Here is a 26,176-nt window from a genome sequence, read left to right on the forward strand (position 1 = left end):
TAAACCAGTGGGGAGAGAACTTGCAAACTCAGCGCAGAAGGAGTTGTTCCGAGTTTTCACCCAGTGCCACAAGTTGGGATCGAACCCGGCTCCTCTTGCTGCGAGGCGAAAGTGCTAACCACTCCGCCACCCCACCGATAGTACTAACCTTTAATATTTCTTAGAAAAACATTTCATATAGTTTTGAAATCGACCTTGAAAAGGTGCAAGAATAAAATTTAGGTTTGGCGGTTAAAGCGCCATCTACTGGGATTTTTAGAGAAAAATGGCTTTTGGGATGCTGTTATGCAGGGTTGGCAAGTTTTAAACAAAAGGTTTAAAACAAGTGTTTAAAACACGTTTAAAACAAATATTTTTAACAAACACCAATTTGTTTTAAACGTTTTAAACTATTTGATTTAAACATGTTTTTTATAAGGTAAATTTGCATTGTTTTTTTGTAAGATTTTCGTTATTCAATATGAGGGAAAAGGTAGAAAAAACCATTCCAAGACTCTAAGAAAGGTAAATTGTATTGATAACGGGTAGTTTGATTTTAAGATTCTCTGAAAAGAGTGACTGAAAAGGCTCGATATGATTTCATAAATTTCCTACCAGTGCAAAAATCCTACGAGCGCATTGAATTTTGTCTTTTTGTTTAAATAGAATTTATATAGCTGCCAATATACATCTATTTGGGACACTACCTATTCACGAGATAAAAGTAGGGTTGCTGTTTAGTCGGGTTGTGCCGGGTTTTAAGTAACAAGAAACACGGCTGGTCTGGACAGATCGGGCTAAAACCGACTAGGCGGCACTCCAAGATAAAAATCAAGGGATTTCGGTCCCCTTTCTCGATTTTTTTGAAATTTTATGACGTGATGGAAGTTTTAAGATTATAGAGGTACCTAAAATCTTATTTAATGTAACATTGTTTATTTGTGATGATTTATGACTGCAGACGTGCACATTTCAATAAACCAAAACTAAAAACAATGTGTGGATAACTAGCTATTTTCCCTTTTCTTAGTACTATGCGACCGAAAATTCCAGGATGATAGCTATATTAAAAACCCTACTACGGGTTAGGTAGTATTTGCATGGGGCATCGAAAACCCTAAGGCCGTCAATGGTTGGTCAACAACGCTTAGCGAAATTCTTGGCTCGTTTAAATAAGCGTGTACTCATTGGTTCTTCTCCCTGTGAGTTCATTTATAATACCATAAGTGGCATAATTACCCTAAGTGTGCCAATAGGAGCCTTTTCCACAGAAAATCTTCAATTTGAGCTTGTTCTAAACAGACCAAAGAAACGTAGGACTCTCGAATTCCGTTCAAGTACTCTGTATGGTATTTTTAATTCTCGCGCCGCAGACGCCGCTTCGCAAACACATTAATTACGTAAATTTCGTCACTGGAAAAAATGACGTCATTTACGTCAATTTCGTTAAACAAGGTATCATGGAAAAATTCGTCTTATTGACACACTTAGGGTAAATATGCCACTTATGATAATACGTTTAATGATACGTAATATTTCTTTAAATGAGTTTACTCGTGATTCATAAGTATAATGATTAGATTAAAACGTGTTTTAAACATAGTTTTTTATTGTTTATTATGTGTTTTTTATTGTTCGCTTTAAAAACAGTTTAAAACAATGAATCTTGTTTAAAACAATAAAAAACATTGTTTTTGTTCTTTTTGAAAAAAACAAGGATTTTGCCAACCCTGCTGTTATGTCAACCCTCTGAGAGGAGAACGGTCGCTCTCATTCCCACTGCTGTGTGCGAAGTGGCGAGCGGGTCGAACCATTGCTGCACCCTCTGCTGGGTTGAGCGGCTTGCGTCGAAGGTGCGACCATCAGTAGTAGGGTTCTGCTACCCATGCTGGTTTTGTCACCTGTCCGGGCTTGTGGACGCCGGCGTAGGGCATTCTGATGATAGACCTCCGGTGGTGCGGTTTAAATCTTACCGGTACACCGGGCTATAAATCTGACACATGCAACTTCTACCTCCAATATCGGACCTTCTTGCGAGTTCTTTTATTTAATTTGGAAACCGATTGTTCAAATAAGCTGTCGTTAAATTCAATTGATTGTTTCACCGGAAGTAAAAATTCAAAAATACAGATCATTAAGTAAGAAACATAGTGTGATTATACTGCACTATTTTAACAATAATATATGAATGGAGTTAAAATAATATAATAAGGTGATAAAAATATTTTGAGTATGGTTAATTTGATTAAACAAACGCTTTGTTTTAAAATCTGAATTTCATTGGAAAGATAGAAGCGAAAGTGAATGGCCACATCGTTCAATAAAAAAATCAGCTGCATGCGAACGCGACGGTGAGGATTTCGGGCAAGTTATCTCTCTGCGCCGAGAGCGATCAAAGGGAGCGAAAGCTCTCTTCGTTCGCGACAGACTCGTTCGTCCAGCCGTAAGCGGCTACCAGTGATCGCGGCCTCTCCACGTTTAGAGAAGGCTCGCTCACTGAAGAGAGAGTGAACAAGGAGAGAGCGTGATTCGTTTAGCTTAGATTGAGATTGCTCAAATAGAGATCCCTCGGTTCAACTCACCGTCTTTAATAACTCTACTTATAAGTAATTAAAGTTTCGACACTTGAATTCTCACTGTTTATTTAGTACTCACAATTTTGCCCACGTCTGCGCTCGTCCACCTGATTAATCAGGGCGAGATATGTGTAACGGCCACGCCAACGGGGGGGGGGGGGGTACGTGGGGACAGGGGTGGGGACACCCGTCGGTGGTCACCCTCATACGGCCATCCACAAGCTCTGCCTCATAGATGCTTGGGATTACAGGGGTAAGCCACTACTCCCGGCTTGTAGCCAACCTATTCTTTGCTTAGGCGATCAATAGCTCGGTTACAGGAATCGACTAAAATTACATCGTTTTTTAAACCTTTTTTATAAGGTGGATGTCCATCGAATTGACTCCTTCTTGGGATTCAGAATTTTCTTATTTTGACTATTAAAGTTAAAAAAATTACTTACGCATGCAAAAAATAAAATAAGACTCGATGAAGTCACTTCATTTACTGGATATGTAATTTCAGAGGCCATTTCCAGACCCAGGTTAACATAGCCAACCATGAAAAACCTGAGAAATAAATGTCATATTCAAAGGGATGATGTTCTTATTGACACCAAGCAGCGGGTTTTGGAATTACACGAAGGGAATATTGCAGGTAGTATTTTAGCAGAGTTGCCATGCATTTTTCTCTTCAATGATTTCTTCTCAAAAATGAATGGCAACCCGGTTTTCCAAGATCTGGGGAAACCGGGTTGCCATATATTTAATGTTAAAATTAGACCACCACACCGCGAAATTTGACCGGTGGCGGCGGGATCGGCGTGCACCGACTTTTTTTGTCAGCGGCAGGGTTGCGCGGCGTGTATATAAAATTTGGTTTTCATTGTAGTGCGTTTTATCAATCCCTTTTCTAGGAGTTAAAGACGTTCGCGTAAACACCTATTTGCAATACCAAAGTTATAATTGAAATGTGATAAAGAAAGAACTATATTCTTTTAAAGCTGCAAAGAGACTGATATCAACGGAAAATCTGGTAGCCCTGTTAAAAAAAATATTATAAACCGTCGGCGGCGCGCCAAGAAAACATCAGCGGCAGCGGCCCAAAAAAAAAACAACGGGGTCGACGTCTTGTTAAAATATGAAATAAATTACAAACAATGGGGTCGTGGTGTAGTTAAAATCTGAAATAAATTACAAACAATGGGGTCGTGGTGTAGTTAAAATATGAAATAAATTAAAATTTACAACGAAAACTGCATCGCAACTCTGTTCAACTTTGACCTATTACAAGTTTCATTGGCTGTCGTTGCCAATGAGGTAGAATAAATAGAGATCCAAATCCGCCTTCCAGGACCTACCGTTTCGCGGGCCAGTATTTGTTGAGTTGGAGAGTTAGGCCTAGTAAATGAACTCTATCAAATCATGTTGGCGCTATCTAGGGTGTTATTGGAAAACTAAACCTTAAAATATTTTGCAAAAGTGTCTGCTTATAGAAACAGATGGCGCCAACACGATTGGATAAAGTTGAAACTTAAGCCTAATTCTCCGACTCAAATAAAACGTGTCCCTCGAATCCCAGATTTGTTAGTATCTCTAGTTCATATTCTACCTCATTGATCGTTGCTTACCCGAATAAAACTGAAGCGGCGTATACAGCTTGAATATTAATATATGTAGATCCAACGAAAAAGCATAGGGTTAAAAACATACATATATTGCTTCCCAAAACAGATTCTCTATAAATAAAGACATATCGTTAATTATTTTGTTTGATGTAATTGGTTGCCTAATTATTTAATCATTCTGTAATCATCCCGTAATCACTTGGTGGATTCTTTTCGCTTGTTCCGGGATTTCGGAGTAGGGTAAGATACGGCCAACTTTGATATCTCGCGCTATAGCGGCCATCTCATTCGTTGACGTTTCTGTGTTAACCTATGAGCAAAAGATGACGTCAGCGCCCCTAGCGGATTATTATTGTTAGAATAGCTTTTACATTGAAGCCAATATAAAAACTGAGCGTGGCGCTGACCTACTACACATTATAGTACCGTTTATAGGGGGAAAATCCTTGCTCGCGGAATTTCGACGAATGTGTTGGCCGCTGTAGCGCGAACAACGCGTGATCAAAGTTGGCCGTGGGTAAGAAGAGTAACGCTATGACGTCATTTTACTCCAATTCTGTGGTGGCGAATAGTTTTAGTAAGAGATATAGAAGAAATAGAGTCTGCCTCGACGCAACCTCCGTGTGCCATGAAAATTTCCAACTTCTCCGTCATGTTCTTTCCCCCTTGCGCATGATTACATTTGACGGGCGTAGCACTTTGAAAATGCGTTATTCGTGAGTTCGCCCGAATTCCTACTAGCAGTGGCGTAGTCAGAAATTCGTCAAGGGGGGGGGGTCGAAGTATGTGAATGTTAAGAGTGGGTCGAGAAGGGGGTGAAAATCTAGTACATTCAAAGGTAGGCCCAAGGGAGGTCTGAACTCAGAAACCTCCCCTTGTCTTCGCCACTGCCTACTAGGGTCGCTAGTGTCGCGGATACTATTAAAAAAAAAGATTTGAATTTGAACAATATGATTGGCTCGCTGGTATAGGGGGTGAGAGGGAGGTTGGCCAAGTTCGAAGTTTTCAGGAAACCTATGGTAGAAGTTAAGATTCTACGTTTTCACTTAGGTCCCCCCAAATCGAGTGCATTTATAGATAAAACTTTGGAAAAAATATTTTTTAAGTCAATATACACGGTGTTACGGATAAGTATGTAAAAAATTAAGTGACGTGTTCTTTGGATCCAATTGAGTCGAAAATGCATGGCTTCCAAATAATTGACCCTCAAAAATAGCCTCCAAAACGTTGAAAAACGGGCAAATGTGCAGTTTCCTTTTACTATGCATTTGGTTTTTGTAAGTTATCTCCCGACTGGTTTCCACTTTCCATAAAATCTTGTAGAGGTTAACGGGAATAGTATAGTAGTTGGTTAGGTTGGCTCGCATGGCATGACGGGCTTGTCACCATGGACTAACCAAACATATATATGTTTGGTTAGTCCATGTTACCACTACCCGCCTACGCAATTTAACCCGGCCACCTGAATTAAAGGCAATAACGTCCTAGAGGACTTGGGCCTAGGTTGGTTGATTATTATTATTTTTCGTATGGAAGGTGGGCATGTTGAACGTTTTGGTGGATCGCTGATAATATAATCGGAGTACAGAAAAATGTGAAGTGCTTAGCTCATTGATGGCTTTATTGAGCGAGTGTCAGAGCGACATACTTGTATTTGTGAGTTCTGTCAGTAATTAATCCGAACGTCAGAGAACCAGGAATACCCATAAAGTACATGATTAACCCGATAGCTCCGATGTCGTCGGTTTGACCCTAAAATAAGGAACATTTTAATTGAGTTCGAAAAAAGCATTGTTCATAAATAGTTATAACGTTTATTCACACCAGTCAACATTTTCTGCCCAATTTTGTTGGTGAACAGTTTTTGACAAAGATAATTAATATTAATTCTTAAAATCGCTTTACTTACTGCAAAATATGTAATCTTATATTAAAAACGTTATTTAAAATTCATATTATCATTTTGTTTTGTGTAATAAAAGCAACGTGTTGCAAAAATCGGCCGTTCTTTAAAATCTGACCAACAAATGACATTGTGTGACCGTCCAACATGTTGCGAAAATATTTTATCCATTCACACGGAGCAACTTGGTTTGTGACTAGCATTGATCAACAATGTTTTGTAAAACTATTGGCTCGTATGAATTGGCCTTTACAGGCTATACTACTCCAGGGAGAGTTTCGTTTGGCTGACTTCTCATTTGGCCGACCACAAAATACACGTTACGCCGACTGTCCATTTGGCCGACTGCACATTTGTCCGACTGAGAAGTCGGCCAAATGGGCAGTTGGCCAAATGGACAGTGCATGTGACCGACTGCTCATTTTCTCGACTACTCATTTGACCGACTGCTCATGTGACCGACTGCTCGTTTGGTCGACTATGCATTTGGCCACTAGGTCGCGTTTTAGAAGGCCCAGCTTGGGTATAAAGAACGGGGCTGGGGGGGGGGCGCCAATACTTTGAATACATTGCCCGTTCAATAAGTCAACCTAACACTATAGACATAGGACAGGATATAGCATAAGAGTCGGTCAAATGAGCCGTTCATTTGGCCGACTGCTAGAGAAAAGCAGTCGAATTCCTAATAAAGGACACCAGAAAAAATGCGGAATAGAAAATAAATACGTGCGGTCGATTTCACTTCATTTTACACTTTTTTTGGCACTTTATATAAATTTCTGTAAGTATTATATTATCTAAATTATTAAAACTTGGACAGTAATAGCTGACATTAATCCTAGCACTTTTATAAGCTTATTTAATAAGTTCGATTCCATAAGCCTTAGCCTAATATTATAAATTAATAATGAAACTGTAAAATGATACTTTTAAGGTAAAGTTGCAAAGAAAATAAAGATTTAAATTTTTAGATAATGCCTGGTGTCTATGGATGTGAAAACGAATTCCACTCCACTAGCAATTAATCTATATCTTATCACCATTTTACATCAGATAAGAGTTTGAGAGTAGGGTAATCCTGCCAGTCCCAGAACTTATACAGTGGAACGTCCATTCGCGTGGAGCGGGGTGGAGGCTGTGTGGAGCGGGGTGGAGACTGTGCGGAGTATGATGAAACGGTAGAGGGTGACGCAACGGTTGCAAATAAGTGAAAGTACGGATAACTTGAAGATGGCTTACGAGTCTGATTGACACACCCCGTTTTCTCTACATGTGTGGAAAGAGGGTTACAGATGATGAAATCTACCGTAACTAAAAGAGGGGTTATAAGTCTAATAGACTTTTCAGATAATACAACCACACAATGTATAACGTACGAAGATAGGGTTAATTATAATATACGGAATAAGCAATATTTTACTATGCGAATTAAATTGAAATTTGAACCACTACTTTCACCTATATTAACAAAATGGTCAATTACTCAATTGGGTGGAGAAATGTCATCATTTTGTGGAGAGCCCCGTAATAAAGTATAAATAGTTATATATCCAGAGTGAATATCCAATATTTACCTCTACAGATCACAATGGAACCAACAGGAGTTATGTAAGTATCCCTTTAGTAATTTATCGGTGTTGTCTATTAGGGAAAGAAAATCTATTGTTGTCGACTTCGAGTTTCTCGACGGTCAGATAACGGGAGAGACCCCCGCCAAAATAGTGAAGGAAGTTGCAGCATGCACGTCTGAATCATCACCACGGGTGGCGTCTTGGTTGTTTCTCCCGCCGTACCCTCTGTCCGAACTTCCATGGCGTATTCAATACACCCCAGTCACATACATCATTGTAAAAGGTACGAGAATGAACTTGATTTGTGCGGGATATCATTTCCATTTGAACTAGACTCCTATAAACTAAAAAAATTCTAACATTTTTCCCTCGCTATGTCAGTGACAAAAGAGTACCGGAATCCAGAGAAACTGATCTACTCTGGGTATCAAACAGACAAATTAAACCCTACGTATTAGTTCGAAGCATAAGTCGTCTCTTCCGTGGTTTCACTAAACATGATCACAAGACATTTTATTTCCGTCGATGTCTGAAAAGAAGCAACACTGATGATCTCCACACTCAACATGTGCGTGATTGTTATGTTCACGACCCGCAGCGCGTGCTCATGCCACATAAAGAACCGATTTTAAAATTCAAAAATTTCGAATGGAATCAAATGGCATTTTTAATAATATTTGATAAATTTCAAAATAATGAATTTTTTTATTTTATAGGTTCCATATACCATCTTTGCGGATTTCGAATCGTTACAGTCAAAGGTGGCAACTTGTTTACCGGACCCATCGTTATCTTCGACAACGACGTGCGGGTTTTCATACACAATTATTGGACCTAATGGTGAGACCAAATAAATGTGATTAAACACAAAACGTAAGATGGGGCGTTGAAATTTCTGAGAATGCTTTTAAATGAATCGGACACTATATCAGACAAGTTGAAGAAAAATATTCCAATGCAACTAACGGTGGCCGAAGAAAACTCATATCAGTCAGCAAATAACTGTTATGTTTGCGATGAACCTTTCACGGAAACGTCAGTAAAAACCTGAGACGACGACCACTATTCGGGAACCTACAGGGGGTGTGCGTGTCAGAGCTGTAATTTGAAGTTAAAAGCACCGAAATTTATTCCAGTTTTTCTGCATAATCTAAGCAGGTAACCTAAATGTGTATGAATTGGAAAACTATACGATATCCTAATCAATTTATTCACGTAGATATGATGCACATCTCATCATGCAACAAATCTCGAAGATCAAAAATAAAAACATAGACTGCATCGCGACCAATAGTGAAACATATATATCTTTCACCCTTGACAAGCTACGTTTTGTTGATTCAATACGATTTTTACCTGCTTCGTTGGAAACACTAGTTTCTAATCTAGCAAAAGGTGGTCCACAAAACGTTTCTGCTTTGAATTCGGTGTTAAACCGGAAGAGGTTAAATTACTTCTACGGAAGGGGGTCTACCCATATTCGTATATGGATTGGGAAGATCGATTTCGAGAGACCAAACTACCCCCCATTGAATGCTTTTACAATGATCTTACAGACGAACCATTAAACGAAGCGGAATACAGTCATGCTCAAAACGTATGGAACACTTTCAACGTGGATAATTTGGGTATATATATATTTATTTTTACAATAATATACCATTAACAAGCCCTAACTGTTATAATTTTTTCTTAAAGGGCAATATCACGACATTTACGTTTTATCTGATACTCTCCTACTAGCCGACGTTTTTCAGAATTTCCGACAGATGTGTATGACTTATTATCGTCTAGATCCTGCCCACGCCTACACTGGTCCTGGTTTTGCATGGCAAGCGGCCCTTTTTATGTCCAAAGTTCACTTAACCTTTTTCTGGATGAAAACATGCACCTATTCATGGAAAAGGGTATCCGAGGTGCAGTTTATATGATAGGTCATCGCTTTGCACACGCTAACAACAAATACATCGAAACATACGACCCATCCAAACCTGATAGTTATATTTGTTATCTTGGTAAGATTATTTAATGTTTAATGTGAATGATAATTTTAACGTTAATTTTAATTAAAGACATGAACAACTTATATGGAACAGTCATGTGTGACCCTCTACCCATGAAAGACTTGAAATGGGTTGAACCTACCCCTAACAGTGAACGGGAAATTTTAAGTTGTCTAGACGAATCGTCAGAGGGTTTTATCGTTGAAGTTGATCTTGAGTACCCAGAAATTTTTCACGATGACCACAACTGTTATCCATTAGCTCCGGAAACTATGACGATTAAACCAGAAGCACTTTCAACCTTTTCCAAGGGTCAAATGTCATCTCTGCAAATCCCTATCAAAGAAAGCCTCCCGAAACTTGTCCCTAACCATCTCAATAAAGAGCGATACGTGGTGCACTATAGAAACCTTAAATATTACATATCGAAGGGACTCAAAATAACAAAAATTCACTGAATTTTAAAATTTGAGCAGGCGGCGTGGTTAAAATCATACATCGATTTTAACACAAAAAGACTAAAAATGGCCGCCAATTAAAATTAACATTAAAATTGAAATTAAAATTAACAATAAAATTTAAATTAATATTAAAATTAACAATAAAATTGAAATTAAAATTAAAATTAACATTAAAATTGAAATTGAAATTAAAATTAACATTAAAATTGAAATTAAAATTAAAATTAACATTAAAATTGAAATTAAAATTAAAATTAACATTAAAATTGAAATTAAAATTAAAATTAACATTAAAATTGAAATTAAAATTAAAATTAACATTAAAATTGAAATGAAAATTAAAATTAACATTATTTTTTCTGCAGGTAAAACCATGGAAAACCTACGAAATCGGCAGGATTTCAAACTAGTTACTACGCTTTATAAGGCTGTAAAGAAAGCAAGTTCACCGGCATTCACTCCATCAAGAAAAAACTCACTCTAAACCGTCCAATTTGTACGGGATTCGCCATTTTGGATCTGTCAAAACTCTTAATGTATAAATTCCATTACGACATTATCAAACCACAGTACGGTGACAAAGCAAAACTCCTTATTACCGATACCAAGAATGTATTGAAGTGACTAAGAATATTGGACTACAGGATTCTGATTCCCATCCTCGCAGCCTTTCTAGCTAATATTCGTCTGCTTTCCCATTCAAGTTTGCTATATGGTATGACCTTGAATGCGCCTAAAATGCAGACGAACTTTCTCCACAAAAGCTGTGAGGATGGTACCAGGGGTTAATGCTATGCTGAAATATTCTTAGTAACTTCAATACATTCTTGCCGATACTGGTAAGTTCTTAAATCAACTATGATAAGTATAAACTAATCTTATACTCTTTTCTCTATTTACAGACAGTCTGACGTATGAAATCAAAACACCGGATTTGTACGACGATTTTGCTCAACAGAAGGAAATGTATGATTTTTCTGGGTATCCCAAAGATCATCCTCTGTTTGACGAAACTAATAAAAAGAGACTCGGTATTTTAAAGATGAGATGGATGGTGTACCAATCGAAGAATTTTGTGGACTTCGTCCCAAAATGTATTCATTTATATCAGCAAAAGGAGAGAAAAAAACGTGCAAAGGCGTCTGCAAGGGTGTTGTGCAAAAACGCATCCGACAAGGACGTAAATAAGGGGGGGGGTTTAGGGGGTTCAAACCCCCCCTTAGGACTCGATTTCTTTCTTACGAAAGGAGCGCAACATTAAGAAATAAACAGTAAGACGTAAAAATGAATTGAAATATCCCCAACGCAGCAATAAAAATATTAAATTTTGCAAAACAATATCAATTTTGTTCTTTGTTTTATTATAATTTTCTCTCAAATTTATTAAAAAACTTCGTTTGATACACGTGCGGAAATGTCATTGTCACTCGTCCCGAGTCTAGCCAGTACTTTAAATATGCGTTATTGCTAACGAAAAATTTCGCGCTCGCTGCGCTCGCGATTTCATCTGGTTGTGTTATAATCCGTCCCCCCCCCCCTTAGAATTTCTATATCTACGTGCTTGGCGTCCGACACGCGGAGTACCGTGATTGTTTACTAAACACTAAACTAACGGTTGCCGAAATGAAAAGAATTGTCAGTAAAAAACATATTGTATCAACTATTCGTCAGAACAAATTGTGTCTTAATCCGTGCGACGACAAGCGCTATATAATAATAATAATCAGCTAGGCTAATACCCTTGGCACCACCTTAGGCCTAAGTCATCAAGTGACTTTTGAAGCCATTAATTCAGGTGGCCGGGTGACAATGCGTACGAGGGTGGTGACAAGCCCTGCATGCCACGCGATCGAGCGAACAGCTCCCTACACTTACTATTACCGTTAACCTCAACAAGTTTTATATATTTTAAACGACGGTGTTACAACGTTAGCCAATGGACATTATAAGACAAAACAATAAAATATATTTATGACAAATTTATGGAGTATTTCTTATACATAAATTCTACAATAATATTGTCATTAACGTTTTTGTTTTTAGAAAATCTTTCCAATATACTAAACAATTTTATTCCCCGACACAGGTTAATAGCGAAATATACACAGTAGCCACCACAAGTCTTACTAGAATTTCCTTGCAATTGATATGAATTATATCAACGCTCGCGCACGGACATTATAAAACGAAACAATAAAATATTTTATGACATATTTATTGAGTATTTCTTATACATAAATTCTACAATCATACGATCATTAACATTTTTGTTTTTTGAAAATCTTCGCAATACGTTAAACATTTTTATTCCCTGACACAAATTAATTGCAAAATATATACAGTAACCACCGCAAGCTTTACTAGAATTTCCTTGCAATTGAACAGAATTATACGTGACAGTTATGCTGTTTCGCTCAACAAAATATTTAAATTTAAACAAATCAGGGCTGTTCCCGAAACTCGAAGAATGTACAATTGAGCGATCTTGAGAGATATATCATACACCAATGTTCTCCTCCCCCTTTGGAAGTATCAGTGTTCACGATGTAAAGTGAAGGATACGTTTTCACATTCTTGGGAAGTTTATCGGCAGGGAAAACTCCTCTGAACAAATATTTGGTATACGGGTCATTTTTGAGTATGATTTCAAGTTGTTGCGAGTCCATTATGAACTTTGGTCATATAAAACTGCTCTGTTCTTGTCGATCTCGACCAAAGATTGATATTCGGAATAGTAAATCACGCTAACTGTTGACGGCAATGATTCTCCGAATATTAATTCAAGACGAACGCTCCCGTTCTTTACTAGGTTGAAACAGTCAGTTGAACTTCCGTTGAGATCGGGAGTTAAGTCGAATACGAATAGTGCGTTTCCATTGGCGAATTCATCACGGTCGATGAAATTTCCTTCGTCAATATTCCATTGACCAGTTTGAAGAAAGAGATTAGCGTATGATCGTATAAACAACTTATCTTTGAAATTTGGATTTAATGGTTTTGCCGGGACACTATATACTACCATCAAGGTATAGGGCGATTTGAGTTAACGAAAAATTTTAAAGTTAAAAGGTGACATTTTGTAGTCTCCCAAATACGCATTCTGACCTACAAATCCGATCACCACCTTACTCGGTATTTGACCATTATATAAGTTGTCTTTGACGCATATTTTGTTCCCTTGGGAAATTGAAAATGAATTACATTCCGTACGGGTGATGGGATATTTCATTGTTGCCAATTCCAAAGTTTTAGCGTAGGATAACATAATATCTGGCGTCAATCTAACTTTTCTGACGAACATTGATGCGAGGGTGAAAATGACTTTGCATTTCCACCGTCTGTGTGTAAACAAAACTCGTTTGAGCTTTTGATAAACTTGAAATTTAGGTCTATCAGGTTAGGAATAACTCGATTTTGTTGACCAATATCGGCTCGTACAACTCCTATCATGTCAATAACACCTTCGTGGGCAAATTTTGCACGTTTCTTAAATCCGCCGTTATTGGAAAATTCGTCAAATTTCCCAGCTTTGTCTTTATAGAATAGAGACGCGGTTAAGAAACTTTCCTTGGCTGGCCCACCATATGTCAAGAGCGTTTGAATCATGCTCTTGTAAGGATACTGTTGAGGGCATGCCGTTACTGATCTGTCACCCAATGAAACGTGAACTTCGCTAAAGAGACTATGTAAAAACAAATTTTCTGGACCAACTTTGTCCGCAGGAGTTGTTGTTTTAGATACAGCGTCATGAATATCGAGTTTTCGTTAAGTTCCATCTGCTTTCACAATTTTCACTTGAACTTGAAGTAAAGTATTTTTCAAATCAATGTACGTCTCTGAGTTTCCAGCGATACTAAAGATAATTGCTTGATTTTCATTTATGATCGATGTTGGATTATTTTCAACCCATTGACTTCATATTATACCAGTTTGAGTATAAGGTACGTGAAATAAATCAAGTTCCGAGCTAATGATGGGGTGGGCTAGAGACATTGTTCAATGATGATGATTACGAGAAGATATCAGACTGAAGTAGACAACGTATTTTCTCGAGGGGTCGGACATTTACCAAAATCCCGTACACTTTGTCTAAAATCGCAAAATCTTTTAACTCTCTCTATGGTAAATTAACATTGAAATACCAAAATAACTTCAAAAATAATGATAAAATCTCCAAAATCTCTACGAAATCCCGAAATCCCGTACAAAATAATGGCAAGTGTCCGACCCCTCGTATTTTCTTCTTCCTGGTTAGAACTGAACTGATGATGTGAGACGTTTTACATTTCCTTTTACAGCCGTTTCCACTAAGTTTACTCACTGCTTCGGCGGCTCTTCTTAAAGGGCAACGCAAGCTCTGTGGCAAAATAAAGAAAAAGTAACGTGCTTTTTAACCCCTACACCCCCCCTCAGTACTGGCGAGACCACGCAGAGTTTACCGTAAATGCCAGCTCACTTGCGTTGCCCTTTAAGGTTTCTTTCCCCGCTTCTTTCTCCCGAGATTTTAACGCGTCTTTAATAGACACACCACTCAACACGTCAGAAGCAATTTTTGCTCCGGTATTTAAAAAATTTCGACCAAGAAATGTGGCACCCTTTTTGAGTAAAGGCATGGCCGACCGAAATGCCGAGGCTAATATATTTCCAAGACCATATCCCCGTTGCACGGCTACTCCACGGTATACCGGAATTGATCCGTGTCCAATCTGATTTAAGTAATAGTTATTATAGTCGTTTACAGAAACGTGATCTAAATTACGTGCAGACATGTTTCTCCTTTGACTCGTTAACCACAAATGAACAGAAGAAAGATTTTGCACCTGATTTTATAGATAAGCTCATGTTCTTCGGGGTTTAAAATGAAGAGTGACGTGAACTTTTCCTCGTTCGAAATGTACAGGATGACCCATTTCACTCATAATATTAATTTCAATGGTTTGAAAATTGATATTCGCCATAGGCATATAATGAGGTCTACAAAACTCCTTCTCAACAGTGTCTCCGTCTTTTCCTTAAATACTTATAATACGTAATAAGGGGACATCTGAATCTCCAACCGATCGACTTTGTATGACATCGGAGTATATGAACAGAGAATGTAACCCATTGTCCATATCGCAGCTAAAAGGCGCCGTCATTGAAATCACTACAGTTATATCTTTGCCTGTAATTCTCGTGAATCCTAATATAATAGCAATTTAATGTGGTATGTAAACTTGGTTCATTCCTTTAATTTCGACTACCACTCGCCGATTATGTTTGTTGTAATAAAACTCGACCCTTGAGTTAATATTTTGTCCATTGTCATCGGATGACATAATCTCTAGTAATTCTTCGGTAGAGCCGTAATATCCGGAAGGTATAAGTATACTTATATCACGCATTTCATCTTCGAGATCTCTCTTCACAAAATTTTCGGTGTTCTTTGCCGTCTTCTTGATTGACTGTTTTTTAGTCTTCTTGGGTATAGGTTCTTCCAAGGAGTCTATAGTCTCTTCTTCTACAGTATTTCAAATTCGAACTAAACATTCTTAATTAACGTTATTCCACGTTCTTGGATAACTTATTTCGGCTAGTCCAACTTCGTACGCTCCCTCAAGTTTTATTGGTTCCGGTAAATACGTCCTGAACTTGCTTAAAGTGTTGTTCCTGAAATAACTTATAGACGAGTCCGAGGGTAACGTTATATAGAAACTCATAATACTACAATTTCTTGCACCCAAGAGTCAAAATCTGAACTGTAACCACGCCAACGTACTAAAAGCTCTTTCGTTCCGTCGGGTTTAGTTCTTTTTCTCAAAACTTTATCTATTTTAAACAAACAGTTGTCGATGTCTTTCCCGATTTTCTGTATTTCCTCCTTGTAGAACACACCCGAAATGAGCTCAGTTTTCAAATCCTCCAGGTTATATACCGGAGGGTCTCTCGGTAAGCGCTCCGCTACTTTGAATATTTCCTCGGTATAATTTGCTTTGTAAACCTTTTCGAACGTGGTTTTATTCTTGCTTCATAAGCTAGGCTAATACCCAAGGCACCACCTTAGGCCTAAGTCATCATGCGACTTTTGAAGCCATTAGTTCAGGTGGACGGGTTACAATGCGTAGGAGGGTGGTGACAAGCCCTGCATGCCACGCGTTCGAGCCAACAGCTCCCTACACTAACTATTACCGTTAACCTCAACAAGTTTTTATGGAAGGGGAAACCGAAGATCTCGAGGGAAACCCCTTAAACCAGTGGGGAGAGTACATGCAAACTTTACGCAGAAGGAGTTGTTCCGAGTTTTCACCCAGTGCCACAAGCGGGATCGAACCCGGCTCCTCTTGGTGCGAGGCAAAAGTGCTAACCACTCCGCCACCCCATAATACGAACCAAGTCACCTTTTTCAAAAGGGAACGAGACTGGGGGTGAAAAATTGACTTTCCCGTATAGGTTCTGCCACACTTGTTTAAAATTTTCATTCTTCACTTCAACGGGTTTGCATTTAATAGATTTGTGGTAGTTGTTATTATAAGCTTCCAATAAATCTGGTAAAACGTCGATATATTTGTGCGTATCTTTCTCTGTAAAATATCGGTACATTCGAGACTTCAATGTTCGATTGAATCGTTCTATAATACTAGATTTTACTTCGGAGTGCGTTGCGAAAAACTTGATTTATCTACGTTTTAATTCACCTTGAACTTCTTTGCATAGAAACTCGTTACCGTGATCAGTCTGTACAACCTTCGGCTGTCGACCTGATTCTAAAATAGATTTGAATGACTTTACCATAGTAGATCTTTTCTTATACTTGGTAGCCAAAGCGAATGCGTATTTGCTAAATACATCGATACAACATAAGATATATCGGTATCCACTATTGTGGTTTTTGATATCTTGCATGTCTGCCAGATCAAGTTGCCATTGTTCGTCTATCCCATACACTATCGTCTTGTTTCTTCGAAAATTGTGTCTCACTGGTCTGTGTAACGTGTACGTATCTTGCCGTTTTAAAAATTATCTCACGTCGTTTATGGTCACTTTAATACCCTTCGTCCGGGCAGCCCGATAAAGACCACGAATGCCTCCGTAACTACCGGCGTTCTTAACGTTGAAGTATATTTCTTCTAGCCTATCCATTCATCGTACAGTTCATTTTCCGTTCGTGATACCAGTACGTGAACTCGAATAGTTCGAAAACGATAATAATACATAATAAAATTAACAAAAACGCCGTTATAATTTTGGGTGATTTTAAGTATGATATCGATAAAGAGGTGATCAACCCAGATGGAGTAGGATCGTTACCTCCTTCCATGTTGAGGTGTAATTCGTGAATGAAAGAACTGAAACCTGATATATGATTATATTCTTTATTCAACTCAATAATCCATTGCCATACATTGAATCGGGACTTGGAGGTAAGTAATCTGAATCATCGTACACCTTCTCTGGTAGATCGTTAGAAATAATAGGTACATTATCAATAGGGAATTCAAAGGGGAATTTATTTTTTAAAAGTGATATTGGTACATTTTCCTTTGACAGCAATTTATAAAAGTTATCTAATCCAACAATTTCATGTTTTGGTTTGGTTTTGTATCCTTTAACTGATTCGTATAAAATATCCATGATATTAGATCTAACTATACATGTACAGGGTCTTTTTTTTTGCTCGGAAAAGTGTTTTTTTTCAAAAACTATTTATAGTACCGATTTCAAATTTGGAAGGTCAATTCTCTATACCGGGGGACATCAGTTTGAGAAATTTGAGCGTTTTCGGTAATGTTTTTCACCAATTTTGAAAAATTATTTTTCGACCACTAGGTGCGAGATAAAAAATTTCTATTATAAAGTTGTAGGCCGTCATCGAAAACCCTTAAAAATTGTTCACTCGACGAAAAACAATTTATTTATCAGTGAAAATTCGAGCTTGAAAAATTTACAAGTTGGTGAAGCCAAATTACGATTGTTTGAAACGATAATTGAAAAGGGAACAAGTCTAATACAAACGTAGTAGAGTTTTCACACTTGAAAAAATGTACACGTTTGGTTTTTAAATGCAGATATTTTATTCACATAAATTTTTACAAAACATTTTCAATAATATCACCATTGGCTGCAACACAGGTTTGTGCGCGGACAATTAAGTTCTCAAACGCTTTCTCTACCATTTCTGGTGTGACGTCTCGGCAAGCACTGATTATTCGTCTAATGAGTTCCTCCCTAGTTTCAATGGGCGTGGCGTATACCTTTGCTTTAACGAATCACCAGAGAAAATAATCCAGCGGTGTTAGGTCAGGTGACCTTGCTGGCCAATGCACTGGACCATTTCTCCCTATCCACCTTTCAGGAAACTCGTTGTTGAGGTGCTCAGTTACTTGCCGGGAAAAATGCGGAGGGGCGCCATCTTGCTGAAACCACAACTGACGTCTTTCAGCCAATGGAAGGTCGTCGATTGCGTCACTCAGTTCGTTCTGTAGAAAATGTAAATACCTTTGGCCGTTGAGGTTCGTCGGCAAGAAAAAGGGACCAATCAAACGGTTTCCAACAAGTCCAATCCAAACATTGACCCGTTCAAATTGAACCTGGTGATGATATTCAAAACCCCAATGTGGGTTGATGTCAGACCAAAGATGGCTGTTTTGATGATTAAAGGGCCCATCTCTAGAAAATGACGCTTCGTCGGAGAACAAAACATGGCGCAAAAATTGTCTATCTTCTTGGACAGCATTTAGTAACCAGTTGCTAAATTCATAACGTCTTTGATGGTCTCCGTCAATTAGTCCTTGGTGGAGCGTAGCTCTGTATGGGTGATAGCGATTCTTACGAAGAATTTTCCACACACGATTTGCAGAACAACCCAAATCAGCAGCGGCGTTAGTGCAACTGTGACGAGGATATGTCACAAAGTACGCGAGTACATTGTTCTCGAAGTCTAAATCCGGTTGACCCAATCCGCGAAACCTAGGTTGCAAGTTACCAAATTGATTGAAATCGTGAATTGCTCGTCTTACTGTATTTACAGATGGTGCTCCATTTGGATGTCTTTCTGCGAAGATTTCAGTCACTCTTCTAAGGTTTTGCGCTGCTTCTCCATAGTAAATGGCAACTATCTCGGTACGCTCAGCTACTGAATAACGAGGCATTGTTCGAAATATTATCAAACACTGATAAAAATCTCCCAAAGTTTTCCTTTAAATACCCAATGCATGTTTAGGATTGACCTATAGCCTCGTGTTTTTTAAATCCGGTCGTTTTTTTAACCAAAGTTTCAACTGGATTAGGTAATTCGGTTTCAATTATCGTTTCAAACAATCGTAATTTGGCTTCACCAACTTGTAAATTTTTCAAGCTCGAATTTTCACTGATAAATAAACTGTTTTTCGTCGAGTGAACAATTTTTAAGGGTTTTCGATGACGGCCTACAACTTTATAATAGAAATTTTTTATCTCGCACCTAGTGGTCGAAAAATAATTTTTCAAAATTGGTGAAAAACATTACCGAAAACGCTCAAATTTCTCAAACTGATGTCCCCCGGTATAGAGAATTGACCTTCCAAATTTGAAATCGGTACTATAAATAGTTTTTGAAAAAAAACACTTTTCCGAGCAAAAAAAAAGACCCTGTATAGGGCGTCCTTTATAAATAAGTTCACCACTGGTAGACCAATCAATTTTACTGTTTCTTTCGATCCACTTGTACAAAGCAATGACGGGCTTAAGATGCGAATCTGGTATCGCGATAGCTATTTCCGAATACCAGTCTTTCTTTCTTTTCGGTTCTTCAACGTGTTTCGCCTTCTTAGTCCTTTTGTTTCGTTGTAATAAATGGTTGTACAACTCCACGTTTTGTGACTGATTAAGATTTTGATTATTTAAAACCGTTTTCGTATCTAAGTTTTCGTCAAGTTTTGGTTGCGAATTGAGTCGTCGATAGACGTCTTCGGGAACTAGGATCATCTTTCTAGCCATTTTTAATAGCTCTACTTATAGCCGCGCCTGCCGCACTGCTCACAATTGAAAGAAGTGGTGCTAAGAGTAACGGTAAAATCCTCCCTTCTGTATTAGGATCTTTTTCCGTTTTGCGATGGTATTGGGTTTAGATATCTTCCGCAAAATTTGACAATGTCGCTTCAATCGCTTCTTATGATCATCTGACAGTTTTAAATTACCACGCAGAACATTTATACAACATTCCACAATAGCTTTATTAGCATATTTGATGGCGGCATTTCTTTGGCACGAATTACACTTAGACAGATATTTTAAAAACTCCTTATGATTATGAATTCTCTTTATTTTGGGATAAAAACATCAGCTTCTTCTCCTGGTATAAGTCCGGTTCGTAGTCTGTGATCATCTGACGTAGTTGGTTTCAAATCCCCCCATAAATACCCAGTCTCTAGCAATTGCTTGATGAAAGGCGTCGATGACGCATTTATTGTTAGTTGGAGAAATATGTCTAGCTAAATGAAATATCGCCGATTTGTCACGGGGTGTCTTGAAAATTATCAGATAGTGCGCGTTTAAATTTAACGTTCTAATTTCCTTCCCAGGATAATACAAATTTTGCATAAGTACAAAAACCTGATGTGTTTTTATGATGAGAACCTCTTATAAACAAATTCGTGACATCCTTGTTATTTGATATTTCCCAAAGTAAATCATCAAGAATAACAAAATTCTTGACATTTGGGTCTAAAATTTTCACGTCTAATAATCCTTCGTGAAATTCAACTGTGGGTGTATCATCTAATACCGAATTAAACAATTTAGATTGATATTCCGTATAGCACCAAATAATTATCTCTGGTGGGGGTGAATTACACGTATCTTTATATTTGATAAGACTAGCCACGAAAAAGGATTTCCCAGACTGAGTCGCACCAGCGATCAGACCGTTAAAAGGATGTTGCAACCTGAAATCCATTTTAAAGAATGACACATTTTTCCCTAATCAACTAGTTTTTATTCACAAAAGTTGTTTAGCGTTACAGACTATTTTAGCAACCATACATTTACAAAATTCATCATTTAAAAAGGTTTTTAAAGTAAAATTTTTATAAATCTCAATGTAGTCAAGATTTCTTATCGCAGTGTCATAGTTCATAGTTACACTCATATCCCAGTCTTCAGGACAGTTGTGTTGAGTCTGTGAGGGATGGTCCACGGTGCAACCGTAGCAACACTGGCGGATATTAACACGCAATTGTTCTAAAATACTGTCCTTCGAAAGGTTATATATCCTATTTGCTTCATTTAGGTATGTTACAACGTCTTTATACATACCAATTAGCACTTTGGTAAGAGCGTAACCAATGACGAAACCCTTCTTGGTTGGGAAAAACTTCCCGTACAATTCACCGTACCCTGGAACCATCTCCCGGATATCCAAATTTTTTCGATTCTGATACGTTCTTAGGTCAATACATTTCGTCTCGGAACCGCTGAAAAAGCACGATGATCCTGGGGCGTCATCCTTCTCGAAGAAAGCTAATATTTCGTCCTTCTTTCTGAATAACTCATGAAAATCGGCTTGATCTAAGGTGATTCCCGTAGCACTATCTCGAAGTCCTAGACGTACATTTAGTGTAGACGTAACCTTGATAAATTTCTCGGACGAGACGGCGAACAAAACTTGAGCAAACATGCTATGAAATTTTATATGTTAGGAACATATACAAAATATTAACTAACTAAAAAAATAATATACTTACATAGATGATTTCGTGTTGATACTTGCTCCTCAGAATGTCCTTTTACCAAGATCCCACCCATATTTATACTATAACATTTTGGTGAAGATGTAACATTGCTAGATCACCCTGCCTTTGTACGTTCACAACCAGCGCCACCCTGCTCCACACAGCCTCCACCCCGCTCCACACGCGTGGAGCTATCGGATGGAGGCGTTCCACCGTTTAAGTCCTGGGACCGGCCGGATTACCCTACTTTTGAGATTAGTATGGTTATCAAAATGTAATTCAACTGCAGTGAAGATAAATCCAAAATTTGATCGCATTTGTTCAAATCATTTTGCATCTGACGATTTTGAAAGAGATTTTTTTATGTGAAATTATTGGTACAATACCAAAAATAAGTTTGAAATCAAATTGTGTTCCTTCCGTAAACTTGTCGTTTAAAGATTTTCCCTGAAAGTCAACATTAGCTTTAGCAAGACGCTCACAAAAATATTACAGAAAAACTTAGTTCAGGATGAATCATTGCAAACCATAGAAACGCCTAATGATACATTTTGGTGGCGCTATCATTTGTTCGTTAATGTAAACTTTTTAGGTGCCTTTAACTAAACTTATTCAAAATAGCTCGTAACTTATTTAAAATTTTTATTAAATACTAATTTACGAAAAACCTTCAAAGCATTATAGAAACTGAAAAAGAGTTTAAAAAAACTATCGGCGTTTCTACGATGATAATTTTATCTATGGCTGAGTTTAGGTCCTTGTAATATAATATGGTGATACTACAAGATAGCGCCTATGATCTAGCGTCTGCTACAGACAAATTAAAAAGTCATAAGTATTTTTTTCCTTAACAAACTTATCAAAATATAACCCAATGATGCAAACATTATATTAAAATGCAAATATTAAAGTCAATTTTACTAATAGCGTCTGCTTTAGCCGCTACCTATCTAGGTTTCAATGGCGAACCAAAGGGGACGTAGTGATAGTTTTCGATCGCGAATTGTTTGGAATGATCATTGCGTATTTGAAACTTAAATTTGCCCTATTAGATAATATAGACAATATTTGAAAAAGGCTAGTCCTATATTACCCTATATAACCAAATTTTGTGTTCTATATAATCCTATAAAATAAATTAAATAGTTATATTTTTCCAATACGGATTTGAAAAAAATTGTTTGGGCTCCTTGCGCCACGAGTGAGTATTGACGGAAGCTTGACCTTCCATGCTAGGGGCCATACTCTCTTTAAGGAAAGATAACGGAACAGACGACGCGACGTTAGGACATAGGGGACAGTGTTGGAAATAAACTTTTTAAAACTACTGGTCAATATGACCACAATACCCCTTACTTAAAAAATAGTTTACTGGTCACAACCACTCTTTTCTAACCCACTTATCTCCCTCCCTCTTTTTTTACTTTTGAAAGTGAATTGTTAATAGCGATTCGGAACTATAATGATAATTATTTATCACAAACCAAAGAGCTTTGATTTTTATCACATTTCTTAAGAAACTTTAAAAAATATTTCATCATCTTCTAGTCCTTCGAATAAAAACAGTTTTACTCCTTTCTGACCTTCTTTTTGTTTCTAAAAGCCATAATGTAATTGCGGGATAGGCATCAATGGCTTCTATGTTTATGTTTCTTAAACATATTCTTCATGATGTTTCGCAGTTAGCGGAAGAACGTCGAATTGCATTACTGCCAGATGCCAGGAAATACGTTTGATTAAGGAGTAGAAATAAGTCGAAATCCGCAATTTCATTGGCTGTGAGAAGCTGAGAGCGCAACGCTTTTATCATTTTCTCTTTTCGGCATAGTATTATCATTTCAATTAAAAATAAACTGGTCATTATGACCAGTGAACTCCCCAGATTCCATTTAATATACTGGTCATAGGCCAAAATAAACTGGTCTTTGACCGACGCCACCACCTTATTTCCAACACTGATAGGGGAAGTCTAAGCAAGATGGTTGGATCAAAAATTCTGTTAGTACTTGCAAAGATAATATAACTACGTACCCTAGATTCGAAATCACGGCGTTTCTAGATAGCGCGTTTTCTCGTGAGGCTTTTACTGGGTTCGCGCCGGAAGTCGGAAAAATCGGGCTCCATAGCAGGGTGAGAAATAAGGAATTTCAATAGATATCCCAAGATTATATTACTCACCTTTAGTTTTCTTTCGTTTAGAAACATTTTTAGAGCTACAGGCATGATTCATTATTGTTTTAAAACAATATAATGCAAAAATATCTGGTATCTTGAAAACCGCAAGTCCAAAACCACGGCGCAATTTTCACTAAAACCTTTTAACTAGATGTCGGTAGCCCTGCCAGCTCCAGGGAGGCAGTTTTTTCCGACTTCCGCCGGGAAATCAGTAAGAACCTGCGTTACGTGCAAGCATGGACTGTAAATTTTAGAGGACGAGTAAAGCGTAGCCTTCTCCTGTAGAATTTTGGTTTCCCCGAGCATCAATCACTTCGAACTAGAGAGAGAGAGTCCGTCAAGGTCATTTGTACCACGCATAGAGATAGACCCCCCCCCCCTCCCGCATGTTATCTGGAAATCTGGCCGACCGAAAGACACGCGCTTTAGTTTTTTTTATGACCTTGAGCGACTCCCGTCAGCCTGATCGGTGAACGGGGCGTAAAATACCTCGGGAATACCGGTCCTCTAAAATTTACAGTCCGTGGTGCAAGGAGCTTGATTTCGAATCTAGCGTACGTAGTTATATTATCTTTGGTACTTGGTAGATCAATTTATTATAATTACCGGAAATTTCCTAGCAAGTAGCTGGTTTAATATGATGATGGAAAACGTTGCAAAGCTTAACATCAAACCTAAACGGAAAGAGAAAATAAGATTTCAATAACTGTAGACCAGCAAATTAAACACGTGTATATAATTGGAATATCTGATAGACGGTAAAATAAATCGGATGGAATTGTTAACCGTCGCTGCTACTTCAAATTGGACGCTATCTCGAGAGGGAGCAAAGACCAGTCGCTGAGAAAAATATTTATGGTAGAAATAAATATTGATGCCTCCATACTGATATATGAAATATTATAAATCCACAATTCTACGAGAGACTGATACGGAAGTGACAACTAGCAGACAACGCGCATGTTCTGGATGTGTTACGTTATAGCGCCATCTTTCCACCAGATGCAAAAAAAAATAACACGTGGCTTCAACTCCACGTTACTCTAGGGCTATCAACATTATTAGGCCTAATCTACCGCGTTCTTTTCTCCAAATAATATTTTTTTTTCTCCGATAGATGCCACTATTACGTAGGGGTCTTCTGCTAGCTGTCTCTGCCGTGTTCTTCCCACGGGCCCGTCACCGCCCGTGTGCAGCTATTTCATATATCTATGTAGCCTCATGGCGCATGTAACGCCATCTAAGGACATAATAAATAAACGCTTGAAAACTTTCACGTTTAACTATAAATTTAGTTTTAATTTTGATATCGTTAAATTATAATGCAAATTATTAATTGAATAAATCATCATAGACGTGAAAAACATTAGAAATGACCTTAGTGACTATTAGCGACCGAAAACTATCGCTACGCCCCCTTTGGTTCGTCATTGTAACCTGATAGGTAGGGGCTAAAGCATACGATATTAGTTTTTCCTCATCTTTATTCGTGAATTTGACTTTATAAATAATGGTACTTGCATTTTAATATAATTTTTGCATCGTTTGCTTTATTTTGATAAGTTTATTTATGAAAAACAAACCGTTCTTATAAAGTCTTAATTTGTCTGTAGCAGACGCTAGATCATAGGCGCTACCTCGGAGAAGCTAGCGCCGTTACGCCACCTAGTCTCATTTCGGTCGCGAATTGAAGTCGGGATGCTGTCACGAAATGTTCCCCTTTTTTCCTACCCTCAACTTCCAAAAACCTTACAAAGCCGGGAAACCAACCAGCTTCCATTGGGGGAAAACGGTTGCAACATATAGACAGTATAATGATATCCCTTAGGGCATAAGACTATCAAGGCCCCTAAGTTTGAATTGGGAATTGGGCGCATGTATTCAGCACTAGACAGGCGCGGGAGAAATCAAAATTAGGATCTACGCTACCTGGCGGAGACAAAGAGCAATTCCGTCCAAACCCCCTCACCCCTACAGCCTCTTGCCATCTACTAAGCAGTTTCCGGTAGCATGCATTGGGGGATTTGTGCATATGTTTCGGTTTTTCACCAATAGGTGGATTCATTAGCCTAACGTTAAAATCCCATTCGTCTCAAACTTATGGACCTTGATAGTCTTACGCTTAGGGTTGCATTTATTTTACCGTCTGTGGTATTCTTCCATTTTTAAGTCCTATTTCCGGAGACTAGCGCTACTGGAATTTAAGCTATCTTT

The 26,176-nt window shown here is 38.0% G+C and overlaps 1 protein-coding gene across 3 annotated transcripts in view; it reads right to left on the minus strand.

The window, feature by feature from the left end:
- LOC149943254 (choline/ethanolamine transporter flvcr2a-like) overlaps window positions 1–26,176 on the minus strand; it is a 103,600-nt gene that overhangs the window by 71,343 nt on the left and 6,081 nt on the right. For all 3 annotated transcript variants that reach the window (XM_090178822.1, XM_090178823.1, XM_090178824.1), the window contains 4 exons: window positions 24,569–24,636; window positions 5,811–5,914; window positions 4,166–4,273; window positions 2,999–3,104 (listed from right to left, as the gene is read on the minus strand). In XM_090178822.1, the coding sequence (XP_090034948.1) occupies window positions 2,999–3,104; window positions 4,166–4,273; window positions 5,811–5,914; window positions 24,569–24,636 (386 nt within the window). The remainder of the gene's footprint in view (window positions 1–2,998; window positions 3,105–4,165; window positions 4,274–5,810; window positions 5,915–24,568; window positions 24,637–26,176) is intronic.

This window comes from Leiobunum rupestre, chromosome 6 (genome assembly GCF_980474605.1).
Source record: "Leiobunum rupestre chromosome 6, qqLeiRupe1.1.hap1, whole genome shotgun sequence".
NCBI classification, from domain to species: Eukaryota; Metazoa; Arthropoda; class Arachnida; order Opiliones; family Sclerosomatidae; genus Leiobunum; species Leiobunum rupestre.